Here is a 20,689-nt window from a genome sequence, read left to right as displayed (position 1 = left end):
GGGGGGGGCAGTGCGGATGGGCATCTGTCCCTCCAATTTTAATAGCACTGTAGCTTTCGCACAGCCATACATATTCTTCTCATTACATACACACACACATATCACCCCAAAACAGTGGGAGGAGGGGGTGGGCGGGTCTTCTCACACCCCAGTCTCATGCACCCTGCCTGGCTCATTGCCTCTGGCTCTCTGGACTCTTGCCCTTTGGCCGTGGAGGCTCCTTCTGTGGTCTCCCTATTTCCTCCTCTGGGATGTGCACACGGTTGCCATCAGGATGTGTGGCCGCAGATCTTCTGAGCTCCTGGGCTGTGGATGGCCTGGGTCCCCTGGGTCTTTCCCTATTCACCTCTGGATCATGGGGGGCATGGTTGCAGTTTCTTGCCCTCAAGAGTAGAATGGGAGGCAGAGCCTTCAGCTTTCAGGCGCCTCTTCTGTGGAACCAGCTCCCAGCTTGGATTCGGGAGACAGACACCCTCTCTGTTTTTAAGATTAGGCTTAAAACTTTCCTTTATGATAAAGCTTATAGTTAGGGCTGGATCAGGTGACCCTGAACCATCCCTTAGTTATGCTGCTATAGGCCTAGTCTGCTGGGGGGTTCACATAATGCACTGTTTCTTCTCATTCACCTTATTTACTTTGTTTATACTCCACTCTGCATTTAATCATTAATTGATATTAATCTCTGGCTCTCTTCCACAGCATGTCTTTCTCTCCCCTCAGCCCAACCGGTCGCGGCAGATGACTGCCCCTCCCTGAGCCTGGTTCTGCTGGAGGTTTCTTCCTGTTAAAAGGGAGTTTTTCCTTTCCACTGTCACCAAGTGCTGCTCATAGGGGGTCGTTTTGACTGTTGGGTTTTCTCTGTATTATTGTAGGGTCTTTACCCACAATACAAAGCGCCTTGAGGCGACAGTTTGTTGTGATTTGGCGCTATATAAATAAATTGAATTGAATTACTGAGTACATTGTATGACAGAGGCACATACACACACATTGCTGCTGACAATAAAATTGTGTGTATGCGTGTATATGTATGTGCGTGTGTGTGTGTGTGTGTGTGTGCGTGCGTGTGTGTGTTTGTGTTTGTGCGTGTGTGTGTGTGTGTGTGTGTGTGTGTGTGTGTGTGTGTATATCTACTTTTCTTCGATTATTTTTTCCTTTCTTCCCTTTTACCCCCCCCCCCGTTTGTTTTAGTTATTTTATTTGAAAGCCTTGTGGATTGATATGAAATCATTGTTTTCCGCTCTAGCAGTTTAAGCTGGGAGCGCTGCAACTGTGTGCGTGCATGTGCATGTGCGTGCATGCATGCTCACTGCACTGGTCCAAAAATTAATGGCAGCATTCTCTGCAGAGAAAGCAGCAGAGTCCCATATGAAGTTTCTTTGAGTATGACAGCAAGACAAATAGAAGCAAGTATCTTGTTGTGTGTGTTAAAAATATTGTGCAGAACACTTCTCAAGCAGAAAAAACATCAACATCAAATGCCACCTGAGAAGCTTGTACAAGGTGTCTACGGAAGAGGGAAAAGAGGGAAAAAAATCCCAGCCAGCACTGCATATTAAACACCAGTCCCACATGTAGGTGTTGTTAACCTACTGCACTGATGCTGAAGTTTATTGTAGAGTTTATTGGGTTTTGGAGTTTGTTTTTCTTTATGTTTCTCCCTGTTGATGTTCATGTAAGTCCTTAATATTACACACATTTAGCATCTAAAGCTGTTGTCTTGTGAACAGCTGGTTGTTGAATACAAATTTTTAAACGGTATCTTTTGTCAAGTTTTTATTACACAATAGCCACTCTTGCACCTGACTATGAAAAAAACTAAAACTAATACTAAAACTAATGAAAACAAAACTAAAACTAAGCAGTAAACCAAAAATAAAAAAACAATTGAAAATGAGCCACTCTGAAAACTAACTAAAACTAACTGAATTAGAGAAAAAAGGCAAAAACAAACTAAAACTAAACTTTAATGTAAAATTGAAAACTATTATAACCCTGGTCCTGGTACTATAATCAAGACAAAAACTGCATTGTTCTTCCAAATCTGAGGTTCAATTAATGAACGAACTCACCTTCCAGCACCCTGGCACAGACTTTCCTGGGGAGGCTGAGGAGTGTGATCCCCCTATAGTTGGAGCATACCCTCTGTTCCTCCTTCTTAAAGAGGGGAACCATCACCCCAGTCTGCCAGTCCAGACCACAGTCTAACCAAGCCCAATAAAAATTCCCAGTCACCAGCTTCAACAGCTGGGGATCAATCTGCCAGGGCCTCCACCCCTTGGCCTCCACCTGACACAAACTGCACGCAGCCCCACAGTGGCTCCAGCAGATGGTGGGTATACAGGAGTGTGAATTTTTAATTTTATGTTTTTCACTTGTTATACTGTTAGAGCAAAATGTAAATTTCAAAGATGATAGGGTATAAAATGCTGCCAGTAATCCATAAAATAGAGCCATTTCACAACCAGAACAAAATGATACGTCAGGTATCAGATACAATAAAAGCTAGAAATCTACCAGGAAGAGTGAATTTGTTCATTAGTCAAACCTTAGATTTATGAGTTCAACTGTAGGATGATCAATCAACAACACTGGTAACACGTAAAGCAGGGACAATAATTCTATAAACAAAACCAAACACAGGATCTGATTATTGTGAAAACCATTGGAATCAAATACTGTGAGTAACAATGCACAGGTATGACACTGGGCAGGGAGTTTGACTAGAGGAAACACAGTAGTTCACAATGTACAATAACATTCAATATTTACTTACAAATGTTATTTTATTATGCAGGAGGCTCCTCAGTGCCCTCTGGTGGGGCGTTGGGGTCCAAGAAGTCTGGGTGCTGTAGTACCTTCAGGTACTTAGAGGGGGTGATGATGTGGGTGGAACCTACAGGGAACAAAATTATCAAAGATGAGGACTGAATCCTTGGTAAAGCTTGTTAATTATGTAAAACATATACAGTACCAGTCAATGCCCATTTATACCCATTCATATGAATGGGCAAGTGTCCAAACTTTTGTCTGGCACTGTACTCAAAGAGCATGCAAAGCTTTTACTGAAAAGTTTCAAATGCTAGATTGTCCTCAGAGGCCAGGATTTCTAAACTAAACTCCAGATTATTTTGCAGATTCAGATGATCTCTTGTTTTTCCTGTAAGTGAAACTGTATATGTTCCCCAAGAATCACATTTAAGTTCACGCAGAGAATGGGATTAATACCATTACACAGAAGGCACTCTTTCCTGAATCTGCTGTCTGAAGAAGAACCTTGTCTCTCTATTTCTATTATATTATTATACCAGTCTACATGTATAAAATTGGTGCAGTACCCCTTAAAGGACTACTCAATACTAAATCCTCCTATCAGCACTCTCAGTCAAATTAACTCACCAATCAAAGCCTCCCACTTGCCGTTGGCCTGAGTGACCTCATACACACAGCGCATCTCACTGTACGCCATGCCTCCAATGATGAAAACAATGATCCTGGGCCCTGTCTTCATCTCTGTGGGGCCTCTATTCTTGTGCCAGTTACCATAGCGAGCACTGTATAAATGAAAGTAAAATTTTCCAGCCCAGGTCCATATGTATATTTTCCTTTCCTATCATCTACTTATTTTGATTTGTATTATCTGACATGAGTGTTTAAAAACTACACACCTTGATGGAGCACTGGCTTTGGCAGATGCTTGCCGCTGAGAAATGTACGGGTATTGCTTGGGGTCAAGTTTGTCCTCAATTGCATCCTGTGGGAAGACATGCAAGTTGCAACAGTTTGTACCAGTAAAAATTATATTTCTGATCCCAAAACACTATCTAATGTTTTTGTTTCCTAAATCAGCCTGCATGGGCTGAGGACTGCAAACCCTGTTAACAGGCATATATAAGTGGATGAAAATGGATGGATGGATGGATGGATGGATAGTAACACTAATCCACAATATTAGCTTGTACTCATATCACACAAGTTGCAGGTCAAAGCAAGAGCACAAGGAAAATACCTCAATGAGATCCTTGACAAAAGGGGTCCATCTGGAGAGCTGGTAGGTTTGCTCACTGATCCGTTCCTTGCGATCAGGCTTCTTGGCTTTCTTGGTGGTGCCCTGTGAAGAAATGATGCTTTTCACTATCGGGCTTTTACTACTAACACTAGTGCTGCAAGCCACCACAACAGTTAAAGAGTGTCACTTTTAAGACTCTTGAGAAAGTCAGTTTAAGATATTTTGACTGGTATTTAGCCATAAAATATTGATATTCTTCAAAATGTTAATATTTTCATATAAGGTTCACACAATAAAAGCCTATTTCAAGCACAATTTTACTTATTTTTATTGTTCAAGGGGGAAAAGGTATACCACACAGGCAGAAGAATACAGGTATATTGAAAATTACTTCAAAAATCGATTAAAGTAAGACTTTTCTATATCAGGTTGTGTTAACCAGTCATGTGGTATAGGAATCAGCAGGGCACCTTACTTGAAAAGGGGAAATTCAGTGGATGAAGACAACAATATCCTGAAGAAAGGTGTTCCATGCTGTGTTGTGCAGCGAACATATCATATTCTCCTGATATCTTAACTTCTTTATGATTACTACAGCAGACTGTAGTGGTCAAAAAAAGTTAAATGGAAATATACTTTTTCCCTGGTTCTCAGGAGGGTATGTATAGTGCACAACACACAGGGTAAATATGTAAAAATTGGGGGCTCTCTGATGGCACTTTCACTTTCACAAATGATGTGAAATGGTTTAGTCCCCCCTCACTTAAACTTGTCTTCACAGCACAACTCATTTTTTCCTATCAAGGTGATTGCTGGTGTGCACCCTTAGCGTGTCTTTCCTCAAGAAAGTAAATTCACAGTATGAGAAAATTTAATTTCATAAAGAGCCAGAGAGAGTGGAGCAGCAGCAAGTCCCTCTCCAAATGATGTGACAAAAAGTTAGCTCATTTAGTGGAAACTAAAAGTTATTACAAACAATATTTGCATCAATAGCAGTTTCGGACCAGTGTTTCTCAACCACTGTACCATGAGGTAAGCAAGACATTTTGAGGAAGCCGGTGCATTTTGGGCTAAAGAAATAGCATTTTCAAATATAAAAATGACACCACCTCTTACTTAAAAATAAATAAATAAAAGGTTTGGATTTCGATCGATGTGTTTATTTAGCATTTATTTAGCTTTTGCTGCCTAACAGTGTTTCTAATCAAACATAACCATATACACTGTCCCAGATGTTTTCATGTAAAATCATCCATTATAGCTGCAAGACCATTAGACTGCTGTGCAACTTCTTTTTTCTTCTCTCTTTTTTTTTTAAACGCCTCAGAAAAAAAAAAAAAGACTTGATAGGTACCCTAGCCATGCAGCTAGAACAGGCAGGAAACTGAAAAACCATTTGTGCTATCTGCTACAGGCCGAGGTATCTGTTGGTTGTGTGCATGCGTGTGTGTGTGTGTGTGTGTGTGTGTGTGTGTGTGTGTGTGTGTGCATGTCTGCATGTCTGTGTGCACGTACGTGCCGATATTCATGCCCCTGTGAGGACATGCATGTGATCCCTCCCAAATCCAAAGCAGTGAGACCAACTCATCCCACAAGATTTTTTTTCCCCCTTTACAAACAAAAGTAACCAAGAATAAAAGCACCTCAGTGAAAGCCAGCATCCAGACCCCTAAACAAGGACAAAGAAAGTAGCAGAAACCAAACTAGGGTTTAATATTTTTCCTGAAAATGACATGAATCAAATCTCGGAAAAAGACAAGCCATTTCCTGGGAAAAAGTTTTTTTTTTGTTTTTTTTTTATTTTAATTAGGCCTTCTGTAGCCTGTGTCGGGCTTAACCTATTTTGATATTGTAGAGGTCGCTTTCCAGCTATGTCCTGTTATGCCCAGTAGGGGGCAACATTGGCTTGATTAATGCAATAAAACCTACATCTCGGCATTCGAGTGCTCGAGCTATGCAGTGTTGCATCGTTCCTAAACATTCCCTTAACAAATATAATTAGAATAGTCCTGCATTGTACATGGAATTATACCAAGCTATTTTACAATTGCTGGTGCAAAACAATATGGTTCATCTCCACACAGCATTGATAAAGGCTCAGCCACTCGCGCTGTCCACAATGCACACCGTTCCACCAGTGGAACGCTGTAATAGTCATTGAAAAGTTAACTACCGTACTACACTATAACATGACATAACACAGGGCCTTGAGTAATGCACTACGACTTGGTCATTGCCATTCTGGCAACAGCAAATTTATAACATCGTGTCTAAGGGTTAAAGTAGGTTCGTTGTGAATCATCTTTTGAAAAACCGGCCAATCCTTATAGCCTAAAAAATATACATTTTACTCAACTCCATTTTAAAAGCGAAATATGTTAAAGTAATCTATTTAATGATACATTCTTCACACATTAGGTCCGTATCCTAATTCATGATTGTTAGTAAGCGGCTGCAAACGAGGAAAAGAAACAGGGCAGGCATATTTTATAGGCTATATAATGCAATATAACAATATATAATATTATAAAATTATCTAATACAAAATACCTTAGGCTAAACACATTGCCTATGATTTCAACAAATTAAAGAGGAAAAAAGTACAACTGTGTAATACCGCTATTAAAACGGAGGCTGAACGTGCCTGAAATGAAGAGTAATGCTTTTCGCATTAAACGAACCCTTCTCTCAATATTTCCTTAAATTTAACATTCTGAAGCATTCTTTTCTTTTCTTTCTTTTCTTTCTTTTCTTTCGTGCGACTTTTTTACCGGTTTCCCATCTTTTTCCGGTAAACGGGAAATGGTTCTGATCGCATTTCCCGGGAATCCCGGGTCCCGGAATTAAACCCTAAACCAAACCAAGCAGTGTGGTGAGTTCAAACATCACAACACAGGATAGCAACAAGAACCCAAGTGTCTGCAACCTGCATCAAAGGCCAAGAAGCAGTGGAAAACCCAGTGTCAGGGCAGAAACATGCAGGAAGGTCTATATCAGTGCCTAAGGCCCTCACCAAAAGCAACAGAGGCTGAGAGTACAACCCGGTCTCACCCAGACAGCAAGGGCACCCAAAAAAGGAGCCCAGAGCACCACACGAGACAGTGAACAGACCCAGCGGCACAGGACGACTCCGCCCACAGGACGCCCACCTGAGCCTACCACGCCCACGCCCACGCCCACACCCACTACCCCCGCCATCCCCCGACAGAGCAAAGGGTGCCCACTCCGCCCCAGAGAACCAGGCACAGGGGCAGAGCACCAGGCCTGCAGGGCAGACAACAAGACTGCACCACACGGGCACGCACAGTGCAGGGGACGGGGAGCAGATAAATGGAGCGATAGGAGAGGGATAGGGGAAGGGGAAGGGGAAGGGGAGAAAGAGACCTATCTGCCCCCACCCATCCCACAGCCACACTGCCCCCAACGCCCACATCACCCCCACCCCACCCACAGATGCAAAAATGGAGCCCTCCCAAAGAGACAGGGACAGGCCCACCAGGCCAACACCCACCCCAGGGAACAACAGAGGACCATTCGATTTGTTGTGCAAATGGAATAGACAACAGATAGAAATTATTGGCAATTAGCAAGACACACTCAATAAAGACACACTCAATAAAGGAGTGGTTCTGCAGGTGGGGACCACAGACCACTTCTCAGTACCTATGCTTGCTGGATGATGTTTTGATCACTTTTGAATGTTGGTGGTGCTTTCACACTCGTGGTAGCATGAGATGGTATCTACAACCCACACAAGTGGCTCAGGTAGTGCAGCTCATCCAGGATGGCACATCGATGCGAGCTGTGGCAAGAAGGTTTACTGTGTCTGTCAGCGTAGTGTCCAGAGGCTGGAGGCGCTACCAGGAGACAGGCCAGTACACCAGGAGACGTGGAGGAGGCTGTAGGAGGGCAACAACCCAGCAGCAGGACCGCTACCGCTGCCTTTGTGCAAGGAGGAACAGGAGGAGCACTGCCAGAGCCCTGCAAAATGACCTTCAGCAGGCCACAAATGTGCACGTGTCTGCACAAACGGTTAGAAACCGACTCCATGAGAACGGTACGAAGGCCAGACGTCCACAGATGGGGGTTGGGCTTACAGCCCAACACCGTGCAGGATGCTTGGCATTTGCCAGAGAACACCAGGATTGGCAAATTCACCCTGTGCTCTTCACAGATGAAAGCAGGTTCACACTGAGCACATGTGACAGACGTGACAGAGTCTGGAGACGCCGTGGAGAGCGATCTGCTGCCTGCAACATCCTTCAGCATGACTGGTTTGGCAGTGGGTCAGTAATGGTGTGGGGTGGCATTACTTTGGAGGGCTGCACAGCCCTCCATGTGCTCGCCAGAGGTAGTATGACTGCCATTAGGTACCGAGATGAGATCCTCAGACCCTTTGTGAGACCATATGCTGGTGCGGTTGGCCCTGGGTTCCTCCTAATGCAGGACAATGCTAGACCTCATCTGGCTGGAGTGTGTCAGCAGTTCCTGCAAGATGAAGGCATTGGACTGGCCCGCCCATTCCCCAGACTTGAATCCGATTGAGCACATCTGAGACATCATGTCTCGCTCCATCCACCAACATCACGTTGCACCACAGATTGTCCAGGAGTTGGCGAATGATTTAGTCCAAGTCTGGAAGGAGATCCCTCAGGATACCATCCGCCACCTCAGGCAGAGCAGGCAGAGCATACATGGAACGCCATAACCAAGTGGCCGGCATAGTATATAGGAACATCTGTGCCGAGTATGACCTGGCAGTCCCGAGGTCAAAATGGGACAAGGGTGGTTGAGAACAACAGAGGTAAGATCCTGTGGGACTTCCAGATACAGACAGACAAACTTGTTGTGGCTAACCGACCAGACATCGTAGTGGTGGACAAACAAAGGATGAAAGTCGTGGTGATAGACGTTGCAATACCAAGTGATGGGAACATCAAGAAGAAGGAATACGAGAAGCTCGACAAATACCAAGGGCTCAGAGAGCAGCTGGAAATGATGTGGAAGATGAAGGTAACAGTGGTCCCCGTGGTAATTGGAATACTCGGGGCAGTGACCCCCAACCTGGGAGAGTGGCTCCAGCAGATTCCTGGAACAACATCTGAGATCTCTGTCCAGAAGAGCGCAATACTGGGAAAAGCTAAGATACTGCGCAGGACCCTCAAGCTCCCAGGACCCGGCTCCTCCGTGAATCGCCACCTTATCGTGGTGGAGGGGTTTGTGTGCCCCAGTGATCCCAGGAGCTATGTTGTCCGGGGGCTTGTCCCCCTGTCAGGGTCTCCCATGGCAAACTGGTCCTGGGTGAGGGTCCAGACAAAGAGCGGTTCAGAAGACCCCTATGATTGAAACAGCAAGGGAACAGTTTACCCTGCCCGGAATAGGGTTACCAGGGCCCCACCCTGGAGTCAGGCCTGGGGAGGGAGCTCGAGGGAGAGCATCTGGTGGCCCATGGTGCTCGGCCGGGTGCAGCCCGAAGAGATTACATGGGCCCACCCTCCTGTAGGCCCACCACCCGCAGGAGGCATTGTAGGGGTCGGGTGCAGTGTGTGTCGGGCGGTGGCTGAGGATGGAGGCCCTGGCGGACCGATCCCCAGCTATCGAAACTGGCTATTGGGACATGGAATGTCACCTCTCTGCTGGGGAAGGAGCCTGAGCTAGTGCGTGAGGTTGAGAGATAACAGCTAGATATAGTTGGGTTCACCTCAACGCATGGCCTGGGCTCTGGAACCACTCTCCTGGAGAAGGGCTGGACTCTGTTCCAGTCTGGAGTTGCCCTCGGTGAGAGGCGGCGAGCTGGGGTGGGTATTCTTGTATCCCCCCGGCTTGCTGCCTGTACGTCGGAGTTTACACCGGTGGACGAGAGGGTAGTTTCCCTGTGCCTTCAGGCTGGGGAACAGGTCCTGACTGTTGTTTGCGCTTATGCGCCGAATGACAGTTCAGAGTACCCACCCTTTTTGGAGTCACTGGGCAGGATGCTGGAGAGTGCTCCATCTGGTGACTCCATAGTCTTGCTGGGAGACTTCAACGCTCACGTGGGCAATGACAGTGAGACCTGGAGGGGTGTGATTGGGAGGAACGGCCTGCCCGATCTGAACCCGAATGGTGTTTTGTTATTGGACTTCTGTGCAAACCACAGTTTGTCCATAACTAACACCATGTTCGAACATAAGGATGTCCATAAGTCCACATGGCACCAGGACACCCTAGGTTGCAGGTCGATGATCGATTTTGTAATCGTATCATCAGATCTGCGGCCGTATGTTCTGGACACTCGGGTGAAGAGAGGAGCTGAGCTGTCAACTGATCACCACCTGGTAGTGAGTTGGATCAGATGGTGGGGGAAGATGCTGGACAGATCTGGCACACCTAAACGTATTGTGAGGGTGTGCTGGGAACGCCTGGCAGAAGCCCCAGTCCGGGAGATCTTCAACTCCCACCTCCGGCAGAACTTCGACAGCATTCTGAGGGAGGCTGAGGACATTGAGTCCGAATGGACCATGTTCCCCACCTCCATTGTTGAGGCTGCTGCTCAGAGCTGTGGCTGCAAGGTGGTTGGTGCCTGTCGTGGTGGTAACCCCCGAACCAGATGGTGGTCACCGGAGGTGAAGGAAGCCATCAAGCTGAAGAAAGAGTCCTATCGGGCTTGGTTAGCCTGCGGGACTCCGGAGGCAGCTGACAGGTATCGGCAGGCCAAGCGGAATGCAGCTCGGGCAGTGGCCAAAGCAAAAACTCCGGTGTGGGAGGAGTTCAGTGAGGCTATGGAAAAAGACTTTCGGACGGCATTGAAGAGATTCTGGCAAACCGTCAGGCGACTCAGGAGGGGAAAGCAGTGCTCCACTCACACGGTTTATAGTGCGGGTGGGGTGCTGACTTCAACTGAGGCTATAGTCGGACGGTGGAAGGAATACTTCGAGGACCTCCTGAATCCCACTGACATGCCTTCTGTAGTGGAAGCAGAGTCTGGGGACGAGGGAGATGACTTGACCATCACTGAGGGTGAGGTCACTGAGGCAGTCTCTGGAGCTTGAAAAAGGCGACTGGACTTCTTTTTGTTTCTTGAAGACGTTTCACCTCTCATCCGAAAGGCTTCTTCAGTTCTCAACCAAATGGTGGAGAGACCCAGGTATTTAAACCCCTGTGGGCGTAGTCCCCTGGAGGTGGTTATGACCCTCTATTGATCATGTGTGTGAACACATGTGCCCAGGTGTGAAGGGGGCGTGGGTCATATTTAATCAATGGTTTCAGTTGAAACCAATTTAGGACTCCGCTCCATTGTTTCCTGTGGCCTATTGAGGTCACTGGAACAAAGGTGTGAATGGGGGTTGAGACATCTGGGAAGGGAGCTCAGGACAGCACTGTAAGCGGGGGAAAGTTGGTGACGTAATCCACCTCTGTTCAATGATGGTTGTTCACAGTGGACATAGATGGCTTCTTTCACTCCTCTTTCAAACCATCTGTTTTCCCTGTCCAAAATGTGAACATTGGCATCCTCAAAAGAGTGCCCTTTTTCCTTCAGATGCAGATGTACTGCTGAATCTTGTCCTGTCGAGGTGGCTCTTCTATGTTGTGCCATTCGTTTGTGAAGAGGCTGAAACCACTGATTAAATATGACCCACGCCCCCTTCACACCTGGGCACATGTGTTCACACACATGATCAATAGAGGGTCATAACCACCTCCAGGGGACTACGCCCACAGGGGTTTAAATACCTGGGTCTCTCCACCATTTGGTTGAGAACTGAAGAAGCCTTTCGGATGAGAGGTGAAACGTCGTCAAGAAACAAAAAGAAGTCCAGTCGCCTTTTTCAAGCTCCAGAGACTACAATGACCTGGATGACTGAGAATCTACACAGACGGTCACTGAGGCAGTTAAACAAGTCCTTGGTGGCAAGGTCCCTGGGGTGGACGAGATTTGCCCTGAATTCCTGAAGGCTCTGGATGTTGTAGGGCTGTCTTGGTTGACACGCCTTTGCAACATCGCGTGGAGATCTGGGGCAGTGCCATTGGATTGGCAGACCGGGGTGGTGGTCCCCATCTTTAAGAAGGGAGACCGGAGGGTGTGCTCCAACTTTCAGGGGATCACACTCCTCAGCCTCCCCGGTAAGGTCTATGCCAGGGTGCTGGAAAGGAGGGTCTGTCCGTTAGTCGAACCTCGGATCCAGGAGGAACAATGCGGTTTTCGTCCTGGTCGCGGAACGCTGGACCAACTCTTTATCCTCTCAAGGATATTCGAGTGTGCAAGGGAATTTGCCCAACCAGTCTACATGTGCTTTGTGGACTTGGAGAAGGCATTCGACTGTGTCCCTCGGGGTATCCTTTGGGAGGTCCTGCGGGAGTATGGGGTGTCTGGCCCGTTGTTGCGGGCCATTCAGTCTTTGTACAACCGCAGTGAGAGCTTGGTCTGTATAGCCGGGTAATAAGTAGGATTCCTTTCCTGTGGGTGTTGGACTCCGTCAGGGCTGCCCTTTGTCACCGATTCTGTTCATAATTTTTATGGACAGAATTTCTAGGGGTGAGATGGTGAGATGAGACTCTGGCTACCCCAGATGAGACTCTGAGGCCACCCCTTGGTGGCCTCAGAGTCTCATCTCTGCTTTTTGCAGATGATGCGGTTCTGTTGGCTTCATCAGGGGGTAGCCTCCAGCTCGCAGTGGAACGGTTCGCAGCCGAGTGTGAAGCAGCCGGCATGAGAATCAGCAACTCTAAGTCTGAGGCCATGGTCCTCAGCCGGAAAAAAGTGGAGTGCCCTCTCCGGCTCAGGAACGAGTTCTTGCCCCAAGTGGAGGAGTTCAAGTATTTCGGGGTCTTGTTCACGAGTGATGGGAGAAGGGAGTGGGAGATCAACAGACGGATCGGGGCTGCTTCTGCAGTGATGCGGACGCTGCACCGGTCTGTCGTAGTGAAGAGAGAGCTTAGTGTAAAAGCGAAGCTCTCAATTTACCGGTCGATCTACGTTCCTACCCTCACCTATGGTCACGAGCTTTGGGTAGTGACCGAAAGAATAAGATCGCGAATACAAGGGGCAGAAATGAGTTTCCTTCGAAGGGTGGCTGGCCTCTCCCTTAGAGATAAGGTGAGGATTGCGGCCATCCGGGAGGGGCTCAGAGTAAAGCCGCTGCTCCTCCACATCGAAAGGAGCCAGTTGAGGTGGCTCGGGCATCTGATTAGGATGCCTCCTGGCCGCCTCTTGGGTGAGGTGTTCCGGGCATGTCCCACCGGGAGGAGGCCCTGTGGTAGACCCAGGACATGCTGGAGGTATTATATCTCTCAGCTGGCCTGGGAACGCCTTGGGGTCCCTCCGGATGAGCTGGAGGAGGTGGCTGGGGAGAGGGAAGCCTGGGGTTCTTTGCTTAGGCTCCTGCCCCCGCGACCCGGCCCCGGATAAGCGGGAGAGAATGGATGGATGGATGGATGTATAATATATGGAGTCTATGTATTTATGATTCAAGTTTGTTCCCCAATTTTCTGATTGGGGAACATCTATAAATTATTATAATTTATGCATTTTCTAACTGCCTGAGTGGAATTTATTTATTTTTAAATGTGAGCCCCACCTACCCATGTAACGTGACTAGTGAGATGCATTAAAGTGGAAGGCAGGTGAGGTAGGGGATCGTGAGGTGGGGGGGATCCACATTCCTATAGATGGCCCGACCCGCTGTGCGACTTCCCACTACAAAATCCAGCCTGCTCCCAACACCTCTAGTGAGATATATAGTGCTCTACATGAATACAATTATTATAAATCTTATTGTGTGTGTGTGTGTGTGTGTGTGTGTGTGTGTGTGTGTGTGCTAAGCTAGTGCTGTGCATTAAAAGAAGAGTGCCAAGTGAAGCTAAACTGCCTCAGGGGAAGAACAGAGGGGAAAGGCAGAGCCAACAATGCCCCCACCCAACCCCCAGCCTGAGCCCCTCAATCCTAGGGGGGGGGATTCCTATGCAACTTCTGTGTTTGATAACACAAAAGAACAAATAAAATGGCTATTACATGTCATACCATTGCACATGTAATGAACCAAATTTAATCTAAACCATTTTAACATACTGCTATTACTCAATCTACTCAACCTACACTTGGATATTTTCACAATTATCAAAATAATTACATGTGTGCCTTGATGATCTGGTTTGACCTCTGATGTGCCTTAGCATCAAACAGGATGAAAACATTATTAACCTGCTTACTACTGCTATGTAGTAAGCAGAGAAGAGCTGAGAAATGAAGGCTGAAATGTGAGATTTCAAACTGTACAACCTTATTGACATAAATTTTTATTAAATGTGGTATAATCAATTCAATTCAAATCAATTTGAATTATGTAGTGCCAAATCACAACAATAATCAATTCAAGGCACTTTACTTAAAGACCCTACAATAGCACAGAAAAAAACAATCAAACAATCACATGAATCAACTCTCCCTTTTAACAGGAAGAAAACTCTGGCAGAACCAGGCTCAGGAAGGGGCATCCATCTACCATGACCAGTTGGGTGGTGAGGGGAGAAAGACGAGACAAAGCCAGATTATTAATCTCTGACAGAGCCAGAGTCAAATGTCCTCAATTTTGGGTTTAACCAATTGTTTTAGGAAATAACTGAGCATTTTTGAAAATGAAATCATATATTTTATGATGTTCATAGAAATTACATGATTGATTTTGGACTTACCAAGGGATTTGTTGAAAATGAGAAGAATACAGAGCAGATCCCTTAAGGATGAGTTATTTTTGATTAAATTAGCATACTGAGGATCTTAAGTATATTAAAAAGTAATGATAGTCTTGTGTTAGCTACATCCAGAAAGTTTAAGGTAAGACCATGATAAAAACTATTTGGCTGCACTGTAAATAGTAAGAAGCAGAGAGCTGCAGTAAAAACATGTTGAAGGACTTGGGTATCTCCCTGCTAAATGTTGATACTTAAGTCCTGAAATAGGATAGCTCACCTCAGAGATAATGGGAACACCCATGTGGGCCATGTTGGAAATGATGTCACTATCCTCTGGTGGGATGTTGGCATGCTGAAGCAGCTTACACAGGTTTTCCTCAGTCACACCTGACACATACATTCAGACACACAAATATTGAACATGCAGCACAACTATTCAGTCCAAATATGCAACTCACATGTATGGGAACATGCACTTCTACAAGAAAGAATAGATTCGCACAAAAAACAAATGTAAATGTATTAATGCAAACATATTTGCAATTAAAATGGAATAACAGGACACTGTCTAAGGTTAAAGCAATGAAAGACTGGGAGTGGGCTCCAGGGAAACTCTCCTTTCAGGTAGTTTTTGATTGACATGATGTGGATATCTAACCATTCTTAAGGAAGATGTAAAGCAGGATGATGCGGATTTTGTCAGACACACTGACATTGGCATCCAGTAGAATGGGTACAATCAGCCTCATAGGATCCTTGATCTTCTCACCCTCTGCATCCGTTCCCATTGCCAGATCCTTCAAAACAATGAAGAAAATTATTGGAGTGGTTCATTGCTTGGCAATCAGTGCAAGTCACTGGTTAACACAGAAGCAGGAGATTTATGTCAAATGTTACAGTTGTCAATACTATTTGGCCCTTTAAGTTACTTTTTTGATATTTCACTTTCCCCTCCAATTAAGGGGAGTTAGTGACATGTCAAAAAAAGTAACTTAAAGGGCCAATTTGTCTGATATATTTCACATCAATCGCGGGCCAGAAGTAGGGGGGCGCGACCGGAAGCGTAAATGTTTTATAATGTTGTTGAATGATTATTTTGTACAGCTTGTTTTTTTTAAGAAAAAATCCAGGAAATTAGTGATATAAGGGATATAAGGGATATTTTTTATTACATTTTTATATTATACTTTCTAAACACTCTACCTGAAAAAAGGATTAATTTGTTCTTGAATGATCATTTTGTATACTTTATTTAAGAAAAGAATCCAGACATCACAATGTATGGGGAAAATTGTTTTGTTACTATTCTAATGTTTCAGAACAAAAACTTTTATTTTTATTAAGTATTTTCTATTTACTTATAAACTTTTCCCAATTCTATCCTGGTTTTTAACTAATTAATAATCCAAAGGGGGGAAAAAAAATCACAACACACTTAAACTTCATAAAAATTCTTTCATAATTAATAAAAAAGTATCAGTATCAGTATCGGCGATACTGGCCTTGTATTTACTGGTATTGGATTGTAACCAAATCTTGCAGAATCACCCACCACTACTGTTAACTGCCCGCGTCCTGCCCGGTATGTAGTGCATTTTATAAGGCTAGACCCTCTATTTCGTTTGACACCTCATTCGGCCATCATATTAAGAAATGGGGTTTTCCAGAGCCAATAATAACCAGGGGGCATAGGTAGTTTTTCAGTTGATTTAGTGCAGCCAGTTACATGAATGAGGTGTCACTCAAAATAGGAGGGTCTAGCCTGCCATATATACAATGTATATTGTATATATTGTATTATACAGTGCATTACATCCGTCCTGCTTACGAAAGCCTCGATCCGTTCAGACAGTTCAGAACAATTTGAAATGATAAAAAAAGCAATTTATTAACTGATTAAGTCATGTTCCAGACTGCTTGCTGTTAGCGGATCTATTCTGACCCAAATTACAGCCGTGACCGGTTCTGAATGACGGCTTTACAGCAGTCGCCCCAACTCTTGCCAATACTGCGTACCATCACAGAATCTTTTAGTGGTACGCAGTACTGGACCGTACGGCTTACTTTCAACCCCTGCTCACCAATCAGAACAGGCATTGTTGCCCATCAAGAGTAACCCGGGACCCATTACACCAGTGTAGGGTCTGACAATGGGCCTGAGAATTTCATCCCGATACCTAATGGCAGTCATTGGTGCCATTGTTTAGCCTGTAGACATCTTGTGTCCCTCCATTGATATACCTCCCCAGACCAACAGTGACCATCAAAACCGGTGCTGATCATGCTGATGATCTTACAGGTAGCATAACATTCTTCTCCAGAACCCTTTCACATCTGTCATATGTGCTGAGGGTGAACCTCCTCTCATCTGTGAAAAGCACAGGTCACCAGTGGTAAACTTACCAATTCTGGTATTGTATGGCAAATTCCAGTAGGGCTACATCGTGCTGGTCAGTAAGCACAAGGCCCACTAGAGGATGTTTTTCATTGTTTGGTCAGAGACATTCACACACGTGGCCTGCTAGAGAACTCTGACATGTGGCACTGACCAGTGTTAATTTGTTGACGAAATATTTTCGTTATAGCTTCCGTCAACAACCCTTTTTTTCATGACGGAAACAAGATGATAACTAAATTAGAACTACCCAAAAGGATAAAAACAATGATGAAATTAACTGACACTTTCGTCAACTAATAAAAACGAGATGAAAATGCTTGGTGGGGAAGACATCCAATCAGAACTTAATTAATTTTGTGACAGGGTGGAACATGTTTAGAAAACATCTAATCAGACCTGATTTAATTTTGTGATAAGGCAGGACAACTTAGGAAAACATCCAATCAGAACTAATTTAATTTTGTGACAGGGTGGAACATGTTTAGAAAACATCCAATCAGACCTGATTTAATTTTGTGATAAGTCAGGACAACTTAGGAAAACATCCAATCAGAACTAATTCAATTTTGTGACAGGGCGGGACAAGTTAGGAAAACATCCAATCAAATGCACAGTTGCACAAATATGCTCTAAACCTGGGAAGACCAAACTAGCCTGTGATTTTTCTTTACTTTCGATAGAACTAAGTTATGTAAACAATGTCAGCAGGGAGAAAGAGAAGAAACCGATGAATGGACACATTGTCCTTTGATGTAGTGACAAACAAAACAATGTGTAAACCATGTGGGGCAACTATCGTGGGGTAAAAATCTGACAAATCTTAAACAACATCTGCAAAGCAGTCACCCAGATCTCCATGCAAAGGTAAGCATTTTAATGTCATGCAGGGTAAAGTGTTTTTCCCAGTTTAGCGTTTGTGTTTAGAGAAAATCACCACAATTAGCCTTTCCTAATCTTAGCCCTGCACTGTACCTTTCAGAGCGTGTCCTGCTGTAAAATTATCGTATTATCTCAGTAAGGTGATGTTAATGATCAGGTGTGTGGGAAGCAGGTGAAACGCTAATGTTAATATCACTTAAAAAATTCCATAACTTTTGATAAATGTTTAATTTTGTGTAAGTGTGTATAATGACTAATTTAAGGGAACTGAAGAAAAAGGATTTACATTTTACACCCTTTATTTTTTATTCGACTAAATAGACTGTAGATTTAGTCAACTATATTCTTACAATAATTTTGTTGACTAAAACTATTCAGACGACTAAATTATGACTAAAATTAAACTATATTTTCGTCAAAAGACTATGACTAAAACTAAATCAAAATTTGCTGTCACAATTAACACTGGCTCTGACAGTGCTCATCCTGTCCTTCCTCACACCGAGCAGATATTGCTCCTGCTGATGGTTTACAGCCCTGTTTCCTGGAGTCTTGTCCATGCTCTTGAGACTGTGCTAGGAGACACAGCACGTCTATTGAGTTTAAACATGTTTTCTGATCTCTATATTTGATTATGCTAACTTGTCTAAAATAGACAGACTTCATAGTAATGGGGAAAAAAAAGAGTTTGTACACTCCCCCAAATTTAATAGATAATGCTGTAAAATAATAAAACAATGAGGTGTTCTGATAATGAAAACTGTTTGAGGTCACCCTTACAACTACTTCTTGGACTGAAAACCAATTAATCAGTTCTGCTATGTTAACACAGAAACAAGAGACCAGTATCAATCTTTTGACAACAACGCAACCACACACCATGAAAAAGCATTTGCCCCCTCCCTGATTTCTTAGTTTTTTGTATATTTCTCACTCTGACATGTTTTAGGTCATCAAACTAATTCTAATATTAGATAAAGGATGGCGGCGTGATGGCGGCGCGCACAGACGCAGCGGCTCACGGCTCTTCCTTTCGGTGCTCTTTTTTGTACTTTTTGTATTTCATATTTGTAGTTTTGGTTGCATTTGTCTCTGCAAACAACTGCTACACACGCCAGGATCTTGTGGACATTGGCTACCGCACAAGATATCAGTATCGAGTGATTTTCACTACACTCATACATCCCAGATGAACATAGCGAGACCGCCGGGGGCTCCGTGGATTGTTATCGGGTCTGGAAGGCGCCGCCGACGGCGGAGGGAGAGGAAGCAGAAGCGGGGCTGCAGGTCCGGCTTTATGCTGAAGCTGAAATGCCAACCACACAGGCCTCCTCTGCCGAGCCTGTATCTCTCCAACGCCAGGTCCATGGTAAATAAAACGGACAACCTAGAGTTAGAGCTGGCTGTAAATCGCTATGTTCGTGACTGCTGTGTAATGATTATCACCGAGACCTGGCTAAACCCCCACATTCCCGATGCTAGCGTGCAGCTAGCAGGCCGCACTCTGCTACGTGGAGATCGGACCAAGGACTCCGGTAAGAGCAGGGGAGGGGGTCTCTGTATTTACGTGCATGAGGACTGGTGTAACAACGGAACAATCATAGACAAACATTGTTCCCCAGACCTCGAGTACATGTCTGTAAGATGTCGGCCTTTTTTTCTACCCAGAGAGCTAACAGTAGTGATCGTCACAGCTGTGTATATAGCTCCCGATGCTAATGTTAGCATGGCACTCTCTCTCCTGCTGAACGCCATTAACGAACAGCAGCGGGTCCACCCCGACGGTGTTCTTATTATCGCGGGAGACTTTAACAAGGCCAACTTAAAGACTGTACTCCCGAAATTCCACCAACATGTCAAATGTTCCACAAGAGGGGAGAACACTCTTGACCATGTTTACTCCAACATTATGCACGCTTACAGAGCCAAACCCCTCCCCCACCTCGGCCAGTCCGACCATCTTTCCCTGCTGCTCACCCCAGCATACACCCCCCTCAGACGGAGAGCCAGGCCTACTGTAAAAACCATTACAACCTGGCCTGAAAACGCACTCTCCGACCTACAGGACTGCTTTGCATACACAGACTGGGACTTATTCGAACACGAGGACCTAGAAACATTCACAGGGACGGTACTGGACTACATTACGTTCTGTATCGGAAATGTGACTGTTAGCAAAAACATCCGGGTTTTCCCTAACCAGAAACCCGGATGAACAGCCAGGTCCGTTCACTCCTCAAAACCCGTGATGCTGCCTTCAGGTCAGGCGACAGAGCTCTGTACAGCGCTGCTCGAGCTGACCTGAAAAGAGGAATTAAAAAGCCAAGACGGACTACAGGAGGAAAATAGAGTCCCATCTGTCCAGCAATAACACACGGGAGGTGTGGCAGGACATTCAGAACATCACAAACTTCAGAGGCTGTGATGTGACTGCAGGAGACCTGAGTGTGTCACTAGCAGAGGAACTTTCTTTGCTCGCTTTGAGATGCCTCAGGACCACCCATCTGCTCCAGTCCTGCCCCCCCCCCCCCCCCCCCCCTCCACCAGGCTGCACCCCACTCACTGTCCAGGAGCATGAGGTACGGCGCGTGCTCCTGGCAGTGAACCCCAGGAAGGCTGCCGGACCAGACGGAGTACCTGGCAAGGTGATCAGAGCGTGTGCCCACCAGCTCACCCTGATTCTCACCAGGATTTTCAACCTCTCCCTGGCCCAAGCAGTCATCCCCCCCTGCCTA

The 20,689-nt window shown here is 45.2% G+C and overlaps 1 protein-coding gene across 4 annotated transcripts in view; it reads right to left on the bottom strand.

Annotated features, from left to right (window-relative positions):
* Positions 1 to 20,689, bottom strand: part of stxbp1b (syntaxin binding protein 1b) — a 68,937-nt gene that overhangs the window by 1,574 nt on the left and 46,674 nt on the right. For 3 of the 4 annotated variants that reach the window (XM_030725612.1, XM_030725611.1, XM_030725613.1), the window contains exons 14-19: positions 15,336 to 15,474; positions 14,955 to 15,064; positions 4,010 to 4,111; positions 3,669 to 3,754; positions 3,400 to 3,554; positions 2,777 to 2,896 (exon numbers count right to left, since the gene is read on the bottom strand). In XM_030725612.1, coding sequence (XP_030581472.1) covers positions 2,790 to 2,896; positions 3,400 to 3,554; positions 3,669 to 3,754; positions 4,010 to 4,111; positions 14,955 to 15,064; positions 15,336 to 15,474 — 699 coding nt within the window. In that variant the 3' untranslated portion in view covers positions 2,777 to 2,789. Of the gene's footprint in view, positions 1 to 2,548; positions 2,622 to 2,776; positions 2,897 to 3,399; positions 3,555 to 3,668; positions 3,755 to 4,009; positions 4,112 to 14,954; positions 15,065 to 15,335; positions 15,475 to 20,689 lie in introns of all 4 variants that reach the window. The other variant, XR_004019668.1, reaches the window with a different exon arrangement.

Source organism: Archocentrus centrarchus, unplaced genomic scaffold (assembly GCF_007364275.1).
Source record: "Archocentrus centrarchus isolate MPI-CPG fArcCen1 unplaced genomic scaffold, fArcCen1 scaffold_63_ctg1, whole genome shotgun sequence".
Lineage (NCBI taxonomy): Eukaryota > Metazoa > Chordata > Actinopteri > Cichliformes > Cichlidae > Archocentrus > Archocentrus centrarchus.
This window is presented reverse-complemented; position numbering and strand designations above follow the sequence as displayed.